At 53.7% G+C, this 13,437-nt stretch overlaps 5 protein-coding genes across 5 annotated transcripts; 3 read left to right on the top strand and 2 right to left on the bottom strand.

Annotated features, from left to right (window-relative positions):
- Window positions 1–540: 540 nt before the first annotated feature.
- On the bottom strand, window positions 541–2,481 carry QC762_402570 (uncharacterized protein; the record flags this gene model as incomplete). The annotated part of the gene is made up of 2 exons (XM_062889703.1): window positions 2,047–2,481; window positions 541–1,976 (listed from the first exon to the last, which is right to left on the bottom strand). The coding sequence occupies exons 1-2, from the start codon at window positions 2,096–2,098 to the stop codon at window positions 541–543; spliced, it is 1,488 nt and encodes a 495-aa protein (XP_062743266.1). The 5' UTR covers window positions 2,099–2,481.
- A 2,486-nt stretch (window positions 2,482–4,967) lies between these two features.
- Window positions 4,968–7,271, top strand: MPP10 (U3 snoRNP protein; the record flags this gene model as incomplete). The annotated part of the gene is made up of 1 exon (XM_062889702.1): window positions 4,968–7,271. One exon carries the CDS (start codon window positions 4,968–4,970, stop codon window positions 7,269–7,271), a length of 2,304 nt encoding a protein of 767 aa, XP_062743265.1.
- Window positions 7,272–8,000: 729 nt separating this feature from the next.
- On the top strand, window positions 8,001–9,163 carry PaNUO19.3 (PSST subunit of the respiratory complex I; the record flags this gene model as incomplete). The annotated part of the gene is made up of 4 exons (XM_062889701.1): window positions 8,001–8,043; window positions 8,148–8,328; window positions 8,398–9,064; window positions 9,124–9,163. 3 exons carry the CDS (start codon window positions 8,001–8,003, stop codon window positions 8,846–8,848), a joined length of 675 nt encoding a protein of 224 aa, XP_062743264.1. The 3' UTR covers window positions 8,849–9,064; window positions 9,124–9,163.
- Window positions 9,164–9,641: 478 nt separating this feature from the next.
- On the bottom strand, window positions 9,642–10,825 carry QC762_402545 (uncharacterized protein). The gene is made up of 2 exons (XM_062889700.1): window positions 10,150–10,825; window positions 9,642–10,081 (listed from the first exon to the last, which is right to left on the bottom strand). The coding sequence occupies exons 1-2, from the start codon at window positions 10,256–10,258 to the stop codon at window positions 9,900–9,902; spliced, it is 291 nt and encodes a 96-aa protein (XP_062743263.1). The 5' UTR covers window positions 10,259–10,825; the 3' UTR covers window positions 9,642–9,899.
- QC762_402540 (uncharacterized protein) lies at window positions 10,449–13,352 on the top strand. The gene is made up of 2 exons (XM_062889699.1): window positions 10,449–10,550; window positions 10,608–13,352. The coding sequence occupies exons 1-2, from the start codon at window positions 10,507–10,509 to the stop codon at window positions 12,250–12,252; spliced, it is 1,689 nt and encodes a 562-aa protein (XP_062743262.1). The 5' UTR covers window positions 10,449–10,506; the 3' UTR covers window positions 12,253–13,352.
- The last annotated feature ends 85 nt before the right edge of the window (window positions 13,353–13,437 follow it).

Raw genomic sequence — 13,437 nt, 5'->3', positions numbered from 1 at the left:
GAGGTCATTCAATAACCAGGGTGTTGAAAAGCTCTGAAATGTTTGTTGGATTGTTGGTGGAATGTGAAGCGCGGGGTTTAAGTGAGGGACCGTTTAAGTGGATGAGGGGAAATTCAATCGGTTTCGTTCGTGAAGTGGGGGTTGGATTGCTTGCTCACACAACAAGTCTTCGTCTTATATGAGAGTGAATGACAAAACCGCTGCTGTTGTTACTATTACATACACAAAAGGTACAGCTAACCATCTCAACAATATCCCGCTTTGCTTTACCCTTCAAAGCGCCCCCCTTCCCCACCAAATGTATGCCGCCTTTGTATACTCAAAAAGAAAATAAGAAAAAACCAACCTGGTATCATGCAACCTTTGCTCCCATGGCGGAAAACAGCCTCCCTCACCCAGGAGACCCCATCCGATGTAATGCGCAACCCGTACAGTTATATACAAAATGACCCAATACCAAAGAGAAGAAAAAGAGGGGAAAAAAAAAGAGATCTCTCGTCTCAAGATCATCAGGCTATCACCCCTTCCCTCAGACTTTGATCATAGAGGAGCATTCCCAACCACAAGCACAAGCAACACCCCGTTGGCCGCACATATCCCCGCAAACGCAATCCACGTCGCCACCAGCCCAACCCATCCCATCCTTTCCTGCCTGGCCACCGTCATACAAATCGCCGCACATGCCAGCCCCAGAGAAGTCATGATGCCCAGCGTCACACCCGCGTCCACCTCAAGCCGCTTCTTGTTACGCCCCGCCGTGATGAGCACAGTCGCAATCCCCATCAAGACATACGCAACAGCGTAGCAGCCCCACGTGATCCAGAAAAACATGTTTTCCCTGTACTGCTCAATGCGCTGGTCATTGATGCTCGGCAGAGCAGCATAGTGAGGACGATAGCCGGTAGGAAACTGATCTTCCGAGGAAGCATACCCATACGACCCCCTCCGACTGTGGCGGTTGGAGTAGTTGGCATCCTCCTCCACATCAGTGTCGGACTGGCCACCCCTACTGCCAGGCGGTATCGTAAAGTAGCTCGGCTCGGTAGAGAATGGCTTCGCACGAGTCGAACCGTACGTCGAAACGGTCGAGTCAGTCGGCAAGAGTGGTCCGCGCTCGATATCATCGCTCAAGGGAGACTCCCTCGACCGCACCGATCGAATCGACATCCAGGCTGAGTTCAACTTCTTGACCGGGTTGGAGAAAAGATTCCCAAGAGCCTTCATGCCGGGGAAGCTCATGTCCTCGTTCGGGTCAATATAAATAGCATAATCCTCATCCCTCCTGCCGTTGTCCCCCGCCTCGCTTCCGCAGTCGTACTCATTCCAGTACACCACCTGTGACCCGCTCACAACCGTCGCCTCGCTCGGGGAGCTCTGCCGATCGCGCGGGTCGACCGTCGGCTCGGGGGTCGGGGAGCCAATCCCGCTCATGTAGGCAGGCGATGCTGCCCGAAGCGTGACCAGCAAGTCGTCATACCTGGCCTGCAAGTGCGAAAAGTCGCACCGCGTGAAGCTTTTGGGGTGCGACAAGACGTTGTCCCTGAAGCGTGTCCCCAGCGTCGACGACCCGGTCCATTTTCTGTACTTTTTGAGTATCTTGCGGAACGCCACGATCTGCGCGTCGACAAAGCGCCGCAGGGAGCGGATGTCGTCGCCGCACTGGAGGAGTTCCTGCTCGTACCTGACAAACCGCCGCTGTCGTTTGATCGAGATGGTGCTCCGGCCTGATGTTGCGCAGTGTACTATTAGGCGGTGAATCTGATTGGACGAGTGCTGGAGGCGCCGCGAGATCTCGTCAGCCTTGCTGGAGACGAAGAGGTCGACTCGGTCATGTTGGCGACACAGCTCGCCGTAGAAGCTTTCCTCGAACTTGCTGAGGGCGGTGTCTTGGTGTCCCGGGATCGCTATGGCCGTCGCTTGGTCCTTTGTCGTGTGCGTTTTGATGTGGTGTTTTAGAGAGTTGTAGTCAATGTTATCTGCCATGTCGGCGCAGGTTAGAAGATGTGGTTTCGAGAGGCGGCGGTTGTGGCGGGTTTGCAAACTTACAAAGGCTCCATTGCGGAACAGACTCCTGTTCAAACTGCTCCCCGTATTTCATTCCTCTCTTGACTTGTAGGGGATTCCAGATGTCTTGCAAGAAAACAAATGCCCCGATAATACCTATATGCCAGTTTCACAAAAGATGCTTGGGGAAGCGGTGGTTCAGTGGGCGATGACGACAAATTGACGAATCCTATGCAAGGGCGGGTACAGTCGGCAGGGCAGCGCTCTCGATTGTTTTGGTACCGGGTAAGCTACCGATGATTCTGGAATTGTTTCAGCCGCAGCGGTCGATTTGACTCGACTCGAAGCAATTAGTGTCGAAGAGAAGAAACAGAGGGAATTGGGGATGCTGAAAGAGACCTCTCTGGGCAAGAATTTGGGTTTCTGAGCAAGTGATAAACCTGGAACCAACGCTTGTGCTGGAACCGGAGGGAGGCGAAGAACAAGAGCCTGCCAGTTCCCTCGGGCTCGGCAGGTGTCATCAGTACTTTGTTCAACCTTGTAAGCTTGGAAGAGTCTACAGGTACCCGTACCTACTGCGACGCTGGTGGGGTACCATGCCGTTTAGTGGACCCCTACGGCCACAAATTGGGGCTGGGTTCGTCTGGGCAGGGACATGGCACATGGTAGCACATACTGCAGAGTGCGTCGAGTGCGTCCCTCCGCTTGCAGATGCACCGAAACCACAAGGAGTCCCTGGCAAAAAGCTTATCGCGACCAACTCTCCTCGGTTGTGTGTCCGTGAACCCGTCCAACCGAGTCTGTGTACATACTTAACACACGATCACAGTTACCTATTCCGTACAGGTAGGGCGCTAGGAAGCATCGCAGAAAGGCTTGTCCTTCTTTTTTCCACCCTTCGCTTGGGAATTGAGATCTCAAGATCAGATCTACCCATTGTCTGCACAGAGTACAGAACTGACTGATCAAGCTCCGTAGCTGCCGGTCTTCCCTCCGGCCATCGGTCCCCTTCGACGATGGACAGCAGAGGAAGAGGCGGGACGGGAACGGCTTCATAGCTTTGAGTGCCAAGTTAGGATTGTATGATAATATGCCCGTCGTGGCTTGCCGTTGTCTTGGTGCTACGTAAAACGGTCTAAAGCCAAGAGAGAGCTTTGGTGAAATACTGACTCGCATTGCGTGACAAGAAGTCGTGTTGCCACTTGACACGCCCTCTGGGATAATATCTTGAGGACAAACCTCCTACCTCACGCGTGCGAGAACTTTCTACAGCAACCGTGATTCGGCGGATAGGCATGTCGTTTCCTCTGCATCTGCAGTACCGTCGGGAGAGTAGCATTCATGTTCTTGGTCCAAAAGTTTTGACCTCTGAGACGGATAGTGCCTCCACGTGGGGGAATTCGTCCATCTTACTGGCCCCCGCCGTAGAAGGCGGCAGCTTCCGCCGGCCTCTTCAGACTTGAGAATATTTTGGAAAGAAATTTTTGACCCGTTCAAGCGACCAAAGCGACGACGCTATCTTGGGCCTTGCATTTCATTCGGGACATTTCCTGTCCCCTGCAGAGAGATGGTCGAGTCTGCCCATCTGTTTTGTCCCAAAAGTTCATCTTGGACTTTCGTTATCGGCCGGTTACGCAGACGAGTCGAGAGAGGGTTGCTGCTTCGTCCTGGTGTACATGGACAGATAGAGTACCGAAAGATGAGAGACAAGTGACCAAGGGTGTTTCAAGACCGAAACAATCTTGCGCAGCGTCAGTGGCTGGTGCTTCCCCCTGCTTGGACCCCCAAGAGGGCCTGGACCAGGGATCTGAGGCCAGGGTCAGCGCCGTTGAAGATGAGGGACGGTTCCTCCATTCGAGGCATCGATTGGTGGAAGTCCAGCTTTGAGGAGCACAGCATGCCTGACTGTCTTGTGGCCATCTGATGAAGATTGAAAGAAGCTTTTCAGCGTCACATAGCTTCGGAATACGCGTGTCCGCCTCTTATAGGCCTAACGGCATCAGATATCTCTACGTATACTTCACGGCTTGTGTCTGAAGCGAAGCGAAACAGGGGACCGGCGCACATCGCGCAGCCCGGAAGAAGTCTCTTACTTCCGCGTCGTTGCTGTCGGCTCGGCTTGCTGGTCTTCGTAATGCGTGATCAAAGTTGCTCAAGGCTATACCGGTCGTCTTTGCGGGGTTCTTGATGTGCTGTAACCAGCCACGATTGAGAGAGTTTTGCGATCTTCACTTTTTCTGCGATTCCGGCTGCACAAACGCCATCCCGAATTTCGAATTGGAAGGTGTCGATGGGGAGCTGGCCAGTAATCTTAGCTTTCGTTCAGTAGAGTCATTGATAGTCACTGCGCACTTCATGCTGTGGGCGATCCGGAGTAATGACCTGTGAAGCCTCCCGTCGGCAAGATAACCATTGGAGGAGAAGATCATCGCGGCCCGTATACTAGGTGCTGTTTGAGTCAGCCCATGCAGCGAAGGTGGTGTGGTTTCGAGTACAAGGTGGTCAACTTCAGATTGGTATTTCTACTCAAGTCGAATTGATGCTAGAGATAAAAAATGCGGGCGAAGCCATCGGGCAAACGTCCCGTCGCTGCTGTTGTTGGTGTGCGTATCATGGAATAACTGTGCCATAAATGGTTGAGAGGTAGACAAATTCAATTGGCGAGAATGAAGACCTAAGAATAAGACATCCATGTCATTGTAAGTGTGCTCAAATGATCTTCTGTGAATTTGGAGAAGCTCTCAAGGTGCTGCTGCAAGGCTCTTGAATGGGGGCCTTGCGATAAGCCTTACCGTATCAAAGGCAAGCTCATGATTGGCTGCATCTGCCCAGCTTTGTGGTGGGGCTCAAAGGCCGTCCGAGATTTTTTGGAAGCAAAGAAGCGGCCAAAATTTGCCTTGCAACAGCATTTTGACTTTTGGGCATCGCGACGCCACAACCACAATTCGCCAGAACCAAAAAGCATGGCAGGGTCGACAGGCAGCAACTCGGACCTCACCTCCACCTCCCACACCCTCACCAATCTTCCCGTCATGTCGCAAAACGGTGTAGCCGCCCTCGGGCCCAGCTCGGCCATCGCGCTCTTCCTCGACTCGACTGCCCCGGCAAACCGCCATGTTTTCCTGCAGCCCCCACCTCTGCTCCCAAACGGCTCGCTGCAATTGGCAAAAGAGACGCTCGACTCTCTGGCTGGCCCGGTCAGCGATCAACAGCAGCAGAGGCTCCGCGAGGCTGGCAAGAAGCGCAAGAGAGACGGCAGCTACGGTCAGAGCGCCATTCTAAAAATCAGAAAACTGCACATCGACGGCTTCGAAACAGATCAAGTATGGCAGCAGGCAAAGAAGATCATCAGCAGCGCGCTTCAGGAGTCGACATCGGTCCTGGAAGAACTCGAGGAGAACAACGAAATCGAGCAAGAAGGCGCTGGGACCAAGGCTCTGGATTTCGGCAAGGATGGGTTTGAAGTTGGATCGGACGATGAGGATGACGCGAGCGCATCTTCCGATGTTGACGAGGGCAGTGAGGCCGATACTGAGGACTCTGACGAGGAGACATCCAGTATCGGCGAAGAAGGCGAGAGCATGTTCGATTTGGAAGCCGAGGATGACGACGAAGATGAAGACGATGACGAAGATGAGGAGGACGAGGAGATGGGTGAAGAAGAGGAAGGGGCCGAGGTGGAAGAGGACGGAGAAGATGATGGGGATGAAGAAGACTCTGAAGCTGAAGCCGCCGACTTCGTTGAAGACCCCAACGGACTCAACGACGGCTTCTTCTCAATAGACGAGTTCAACAAGCAAACCCAATGGTTCGAGGATCAGGATGCTCGCGCAGATCCAAATACAGATTACGCCAGCGACGAGGAGGCTGTCGATTGGCACGGAGACCCGTTCGCAGTCAACAAATTTGGCAAGAAGGGAGCCAAGGATGAGGATTCGGACACGGACATGGATGACATGGATATGGATGATGACGAGGACGACGAGGGACCAGCATTGAGCAAGAAGGAGCTCGCAGATTTGGCCAAGTTCAGCGACAGCGAGGATGACGAGGGTGATGATGACCAGCCTGCCGGTGCTGACGATATGGACATGGACCTTACCGCCAACGATATCTACTACAAGGACTTCTTCGCGCCACCAGCAAAGAAGAAGACGGGCAATCAGAGAAAACCATACATGCCCAAGAAGCCGTTCCAGCCGACCGAGGAGGATATGGAAAGAGCCGAGAACGATGTCAAGCGTGATCTCTTTGATGATCTATCCGAGTTTTCCGCCGAGGAAGACGCTCTGTCTGATGCCTCGGCCGGAAATCCCAAATCCCGTCGCTCCGCCCACGAGCGCAGACGGGCCAAGATTGCGGATGAAATTCGCAAACTCGAATCTGAATTGGTGGCCAAGCGGGCTTGGACCTTATCCGGTGAGGCCACTGCGCAGGCTCGTCCCATTAACTCGCTACTCGAGGAGGATCTTGACTTTGAGCATGCCGGTAAGCCGGTACCAGTCATGACGGAGGACGTCTCCGAGTCTATCGAGGAACTCATCAAGCGACGCATTCTCGCAAACGAATTCGACGAAGTTCTTCGCCGCCGTCCCGATGACTTTGGCAACCCGAACTCGGCCCGCCGCGGCCTGGTGGATATCGAGGACACCAAGGGCAAGCAAAGTTTGGCCGAGATATACGAGGAGCAGCACATTAAGGAGTCCAACCCTGACGTCTACGTCAGCGCGGCTGACGACAAGACGCGGAAGGACGAGGAGGAGATCAAGCAGATGTGGAAGGACGTCAGCGCCCGGCTTGACGCTCTCAGCAGCTGGCACTACAAGCCCAAGCCTGTGGCTCCCACTCTTACCGTCGTGGCCGATGTCGCTACGGTGGCCATGGAGGATGCTCAACCCACCACTGCCCAGGGTGTTGCCGGCGGCGAGAGCATGATTGCGCCCCAGGAGGTCTACGCGCCAGGCAAGGATTCGGCTGAGAAGGGCGAGGTTGTGGCCAAGAGCGGCTTGCCAGTGGCCAAGCAGGAAATGAGCCGCGAGGAGAAGGCCAGGAGACGTAGACGTGAGAAGGAGCGCATCCGCAAGGCCGGTGGCCTTGATGCCAACAAGCCTGTCAACAAGAAAGCCGAGGCCCAACGGGAGACAATGAACGATCTCAAGAAGGGCGGTGTCAAGGTGATCAATAGAAAGGGTGAGGTTGTTGGGTTGGATGGGAAGAAGATTGTGGAGCACAAGGGACCTCATACCAGCGGTGCCTTCAAGTTGTGATGGGCCGACATTAATAATGAGGTGCGCGTGTTGTTTGGGTTTCATTGTTAGCATCTGTTGTATTTATCGTCGAGGCTTGAGATGTTGGATTGGAGGTCGACCTCCCATTGGTTTGCATTTCCATGTCAGCAATGCATAGATGTCTTTACTTGGTCTTGTGGGTAGAGATCCTCCTTGCTGATGGAGATAATCATGTCAAAAGTCCGCCAAATTCCCTCTGTTCATAGAATTGGTGTCTGTACACAAAGTAACTCTTGATGAGATTCATCGGAACGTATGGGAGGTTCAACATCAAGTGATGTCGTCACCAATTAGAACCGCCATCAGAGCTCAAAGCTGGCCATAGCGTCAAAACAGGTCGGAAAATGCCGAGCGTTGCGAAAGGCGGGTCATTTTGTACCCCACATTCAGGCGACCCCACCAATCAAAACCCGCCAGTTTGTGCTTAGAACCTGGCCCCTGCACGGCGGGCGGGCGAAAGAGAGAAGGCGAAAAGCGCTCGGGGATATCAACGTCGAACCGCCGCTTTCCCAGCCTTTGATAGAGATCGAGTTCGTTCGTGGGGTTCTTTTTCCCAATCTCCCCAAGTTGCTCGCCGATTCGGAACCTCTCCACTCAACAACCACTCCGCTACCTCGTGCGACTTGCCTGCTCGGGGCCCGGCAATTGAGGCTTGGAACGCCGACGACGAATTCCAGACCACCTACCACAACCTATACCACGGACAAGATGCTTGCCTCCGCGAGGACAGGCGCCTCGCTGGCGCTACGAGGTAAGCTGAGCTGGATGTTTTGGGCAGAAGGGGAAATGTGGTTGCTGGGAGAGGGACGGGGGATAAGGAACACAAGGCTAATCATTGTTGCTACTCTTGGACAGCACGCCCTACCATGACCCAGCTCGTCCCCCATCGCGCCGCGGCGGCCATCTCGTCGTCGGCCCGCAAGGACGCCGGCGCTGTCCAGCCTCACGGTGGATACGGGCTGTCGAAGCTCCACGAACGAAAGGAGGTTCCCCTTCCCAGCCAGGAGGGCACCAAGGGCTTTGTCCAATACGCGCTGTACGTCATTCCCCCCCCCCCCTCCCTTTCCCCTTTCCCCACCCCCGTTGCTAACTATGTGCTCAACAGCACCACCCTCGACATCATCACCAACTGGGGCCGGCAGTCGTCTCTCTGGCCCATGACCTTTGGTCTGGCCTGCTGCGCCGTCGAGATGATGCACCTCTCCACCCCGCGCTACGACCAAGACAGGCTCGGTATCATTTTCCGCGCCTCGCCTCGCCAGTCGGACGTCATGATTGTGGCTGGTACGCTGACCAACAAGATGGCACCGGCGTTGCGGCAGGTGTATGATCAGATGCCTGAACCGCGCTGGGTTATCTCGATGGGGTCGTGCGCGAATGGGGGCGGGTATTATCACTATAGTTATAGTGTTGTAAGAGGGTGTGATAGGGTTGTGCCGGTGGATGTGTATGTGCCGGGGTGCCCGCCGACGAGCGAGGCATTGATGTATGGGATTTTTCAGCTGCAGAGGAAGATGCGGAATACCAAGATTACGAGGATGTGGTATCGGAAGTGAGTTTCGGGTGGGGTTTATGGGTTGGTGGGTTGGTGGGAAAAGTCTTGGGGGCTTTATTAGAAGAGGAGGTTGATGGGAGTTTTGGTTTCCATCTCCCATAAAAAGAGTGTCTTGTCCTTGTTTGCGTGTGTGTGGAGGTTGTACTGTACATATGGTTCTTTGAAAAGCCTTGACTCCCTCGTTTGTTTAGAAACATGGAGGGAGCGGCTGTTTGCTGTATGTTATGCAGAATGTTGCTTTGGAATATGCATTGACACGAATCATGTGGTGTTTAGAGCTCAAAATCTTTATCTCAGGACAAAATTGTAATCTGTTGTGGACGACGTTATCCCACAAGCAGGCGTTCCCCCCCATATGTGCCCATTTTCTGAGTTGGGTACCCACAAACAAACCATTCCTGGCAGTCATCGGTAATGCCCCGTTTCTTTTAAAGTACCAAGCCACACAGGCATGGCCACAGGAAGTGACTTGAAACCACCGACAAGACGGAGTGGATTGAGGATCAGGGAGATGATGGCAAGTCCAAGCTTGTGTCCGAACCTGGAGGCTAACTCGCCGAGAATGTGCATGAAGAGGCAGCTGAGCCAGTGACCGACGAGTATGAAGATGATGAAGTGGGTGAGTTCGGTGCTGAGGGAGAGGTGGTGTCAGAGGAGGAAGAAGGCGATGTAGATGAGGGATATGGATGGGGGGAGGGGGAGGATGGCGAAGGTGTTGGGGTTTGGCTGGTGAGTTTTTGACATTCTTCTTCTGCTTTCGACATGCTGTTCTATGCCTTGCTGTACTGCGTTCAGCCCGCTGTATGTAGGATGTGGTGTGGATGCAATAGATGGTGATATACACATTATGGTAGAGGCTATTTTCTTCACCCTCTCCTCCTACGACTTGTCTTCCCTCTGGCTCCCTGACTTGGCTCGGCGGTGTTCTTTTCCATTGGTCCCTTTGGATTCGAAGAGACATAGATCTTGAAATGCCCAAGTCAGATGACAGCTGGTGTCTTCTCAATTGAGTGGTGATTGTTCATCTTTGTCCCTCCATCACCTCCCTTTCCTCATTTAAACAGCCTATACAGACCCAGATAGGCCAATCCTAACGAGAGACCCGTGATGGCGGCACTCCTGCTGCGCATACCAAATCTCGATTTTGAAGCCAAGATGGCAGCCTTTTGTGCTTGTAATTGTTGCTGACCGGAGAGATAGCTGTAACCAGCAAGACCCAAGAATGCACCGCCGCCTGTTATGCAGGATTAGAACATGAGCCCATGGAGATGACATGAGAGGAACCAGAAGGCGAAAACATACCCACTATCCTGCACGAAAGGCAGTCGTCATCTCTGTCTTGCTTGAGCAGATCCTCAAGCTTCTCGGGCCTGTCGAGATGGGAGATGCGTGGGATGTCGTCTTTAGCCATTTCTGTGAGATGTTATGTAGATGTGAGTTATGGGTGTTATTTGACTCGGAGTGAGAGACCTCGAGGATGAGACGTTCAGGAACATCAAATTCAAGACCCACTTGTCAAAACGGCCTTGTCGCGCGCCAAGCGTTTGGCACACCGAGGACCCTTGCAAGCTCCCACAGCTCATTGCGTCAGTGCCCGCCAACAAACAGCTTCCCCCCAACTGAACCACTTTCAACCACACACTAACCAAGCTGCCCACCATGAACGGGGTCATCGAGGCGCTTCACATCTACGACGAGCACAAGTAAGGTTTCTCTCCAACTTTAAATTACACTTCTTCTGTTGACACCTTTTTCCAAAGCAGCCCAATCCTCTCCCACACCTACACCTCCCGTCCCCTCTCCCCCTCCTACCTCCTCCCCTTCTACCTCTCCCATCCCACCCCACGACCGAACCTGATCTACCTCCCCCAGACCAACCCTCCAACCCTGGTCTTCTCCCTCGCCCACGCCAATCTCTTATTCCTCATCACCACCTCCTCCGAAGTCGAACCCCTCCTCGTCCTCGAGTTCCTGCACCGCATCGTCGACTCCTTTGAAGAATTCCTCGGCGCGCCACTCCTGGCTCACAAAATCGAAAGCAACTACGATGTCGTCGCCCAGCTCCTCACAGAAATGTGCGATGCCGGAACGGTCAACACCACCGAACCAAACGCACTAAGGGACATGGTCGAGGTGGAAGGATGGGTGGACAAGCTACTGGGGGGGTTGAACCTATCTGCGGGGAAGAACTTTGCCGGGGGTTTGGGGGGAGGTATGGGAAGCAGCGCTGCGTCGTCGTCATCGCTGATATCACAAAACACCCCCGCGCTGCCGTGGAGGAGGGCAAATGTCCGGCACACTTCCAATGAGCTCTACGCTGATGTGGTGGAGACGCTGTCGGTCACGCTCGCGCCGTCGGGGAGACCGCTGGCGGCGTTTGCCAACGGTACGATAGCGTTCACGACCAAGGTTTCGGGCGTGCCGGATATTGTGGTTACGCTGAGCGGGCCGTCGGGGAAGCATAACCTGAAGGGGATCGTTGACTTGCCTGTTTTTCACCCGTGTGTCAGACTGGCAAAGTGGAGGGAACAACCTGGCGTGTTGAGCTTTGTCCCGCCAGATGGGAGGTTTACGTTGGCGGGGTATGAGGTTGATTTGCTGCCTTTTGACGTGGACGGGAAGCCGCCTACGGGGAATGTGAAACTGCCGGTTAGTCTGGAGATGAAGACGGGGTTGGGGCTGACGGGGTCGGATTTTGAGGTGAGGGTGCAGTTGAATAAGGTTTTTGGGAGCAGCGGGAGCGTGCAAGGAGGGGGGATGGGTGCGAGGACTGGGCTTCAGGGGAGAGGGTCAGGGGGTGGCAGTGGGCCGGGAGGAGGGTTTGGGATTCCGAATGCCGGGACTCCGGCGTCGCCTTCGCTGCATGATTTGGTGATTACCGTGCCGTTGCCGGCGGATGTGAGGAATGTGCCGGAGATTAGGCCGAGTAAAGGGGATGCGACGTATAACCCTGGGGAGAGGGTGCTGGAGTGGACGATTAGCAACAAGGAGCTGGCGCAGGGCATGTCTGCTTTTGTGTTGAGGTGTACGGTTGTGGGACAGCAGGTGACGGAGGAGGGGGAGGAGGGTGATCCGACTGGGTTTGGGTTTGGTGGTGGTGGTGGGGACTATAACTACGACGAGCCGTATCAAGACATTGCGGTCACGAGTACTACAAAGGAGAAAGGGGTGGATAAGGCTTGGGAAGCGGAACGGGATGAGAAAAAACAGGCGCAGAATAAGATTTTGATGCCGAGCTCGGCTTTGGTTAGTTTTGCTGTCAAAGGGTGGCTGCCGAGCGGTATCAAGGTTGAGAGCATCATTATTGACCCGAGGAAGAGTAGAGGGATGGGGGAGCACATGAAACCTTACAAGGGAGTCAAGTATTTGACCGTGAGCAAGGGGGGCGTTGAGATTAGGTGTTGATGATGGCATACCTTCACAAACGCATGGTATAGATGCATCACTAATAGACATATCGGGGGGTCAAAGGACTTCCATGCCAGGACTGTTCGTTTTCTATGGGTTGAGGCTCTTACAGTGGTGTGTCTACACTGTAAGGGCCTTGTAGCACTGTGTGGTTGGATCCGATATCCCGATGGGGATACAAGATGCAAGGTCTACTATGTGCACTGCAGCTGCGTCAACGTAGCATTCTATCTCCAGATTGCCCAACACTTTATACTCAGGCTCGCGGTTGGTCAACTTACGAAAACTGAGCCAGGCACCAACGAGCCATCCGTTATTCAGCGCTCTATAGATTTGGCCTGAGAACCCAAGTATGAAGTTTGATATATACTTTTCACTCATACATCATGGTTGTCTCTTCAGAACCTTCAGTCGCTCGACGTATCGTACCGTCACCACAGCATTCTGTCTTCGTCACCGACACCCAGGAGAAACAAAATACAACACAAACAAACTCCCAAAGTCCGACACCCTCCTCCCATAACCCGATCCAATATCAACTCGCCTAAATAATGACCACTCCCCTTCGGGCCCAAACCGACAAAGAACATCATCCGCCGGCCTCACCTGGCCATCACCGCGCCTCTTTCCCCCACGCAGAGGTAGAGTTCCCCGCCAATCAGCCCCCAAATGTTCTTGTACATTGACCTCATGTACTACCCTCAAAAATAACAAGATCCCCCGGTCCGAATCTCACTCTGCCGCTCGGGTGTGCCGTGCCGGGGCGGCGCGGTCGACGGCAATGACAGACGGACTTGCGTACCTGTGACTTGCGTTAGCTCCGCCAGAGTTGAGGCGGCCTTGTTCTCGGCGAGGGTTCTTTAGCATGATATTACTGCCATGTTAAACTAATGCTGGTAGAAAGCTGAAAGCTGAGAGATGGTAATGGGGGCCGGCTGAAATACCGGCCCCCAAGTTGCAATGCATTCAAGAGGTTTTGCTTGAATAGGGGGTGCTGTGTGTTTCCTAAGTAGGTGGATCGAAAAAACTTGGTTTCTTTCTGACAATGGAGCTTGTCTGTGGGCGTCGTTTTGCAATAGGACCGGTAACAACGACATCCATTCTCGAACAATATTGACTGTGTTTGCTATGACATTATAGAGCCTGTCCAACACCGAAATAATAAAGTGAATCACATCCCCC

The sequence above is a fragment of the Podospora pseudocomata genome, chromosome 4, assembly GCF_035222375.1.
Source record: "Podospora pseudocomata strain CBS 415.72m chromosome 4, whole genome shotgun sequence".
Classification (NCBI taxonomy): Eukaryota; Fungi; Ascomycota; class Sordariomycetes; order Sordariales; family Podosporaceae; genus Podospora; species Podospora pseudocomata.
The sequence above is the reverse complement of the archived record's forward strand: the minus strand, read 5'-3'. Positions and strand labels throughout refer to the sequence as shown.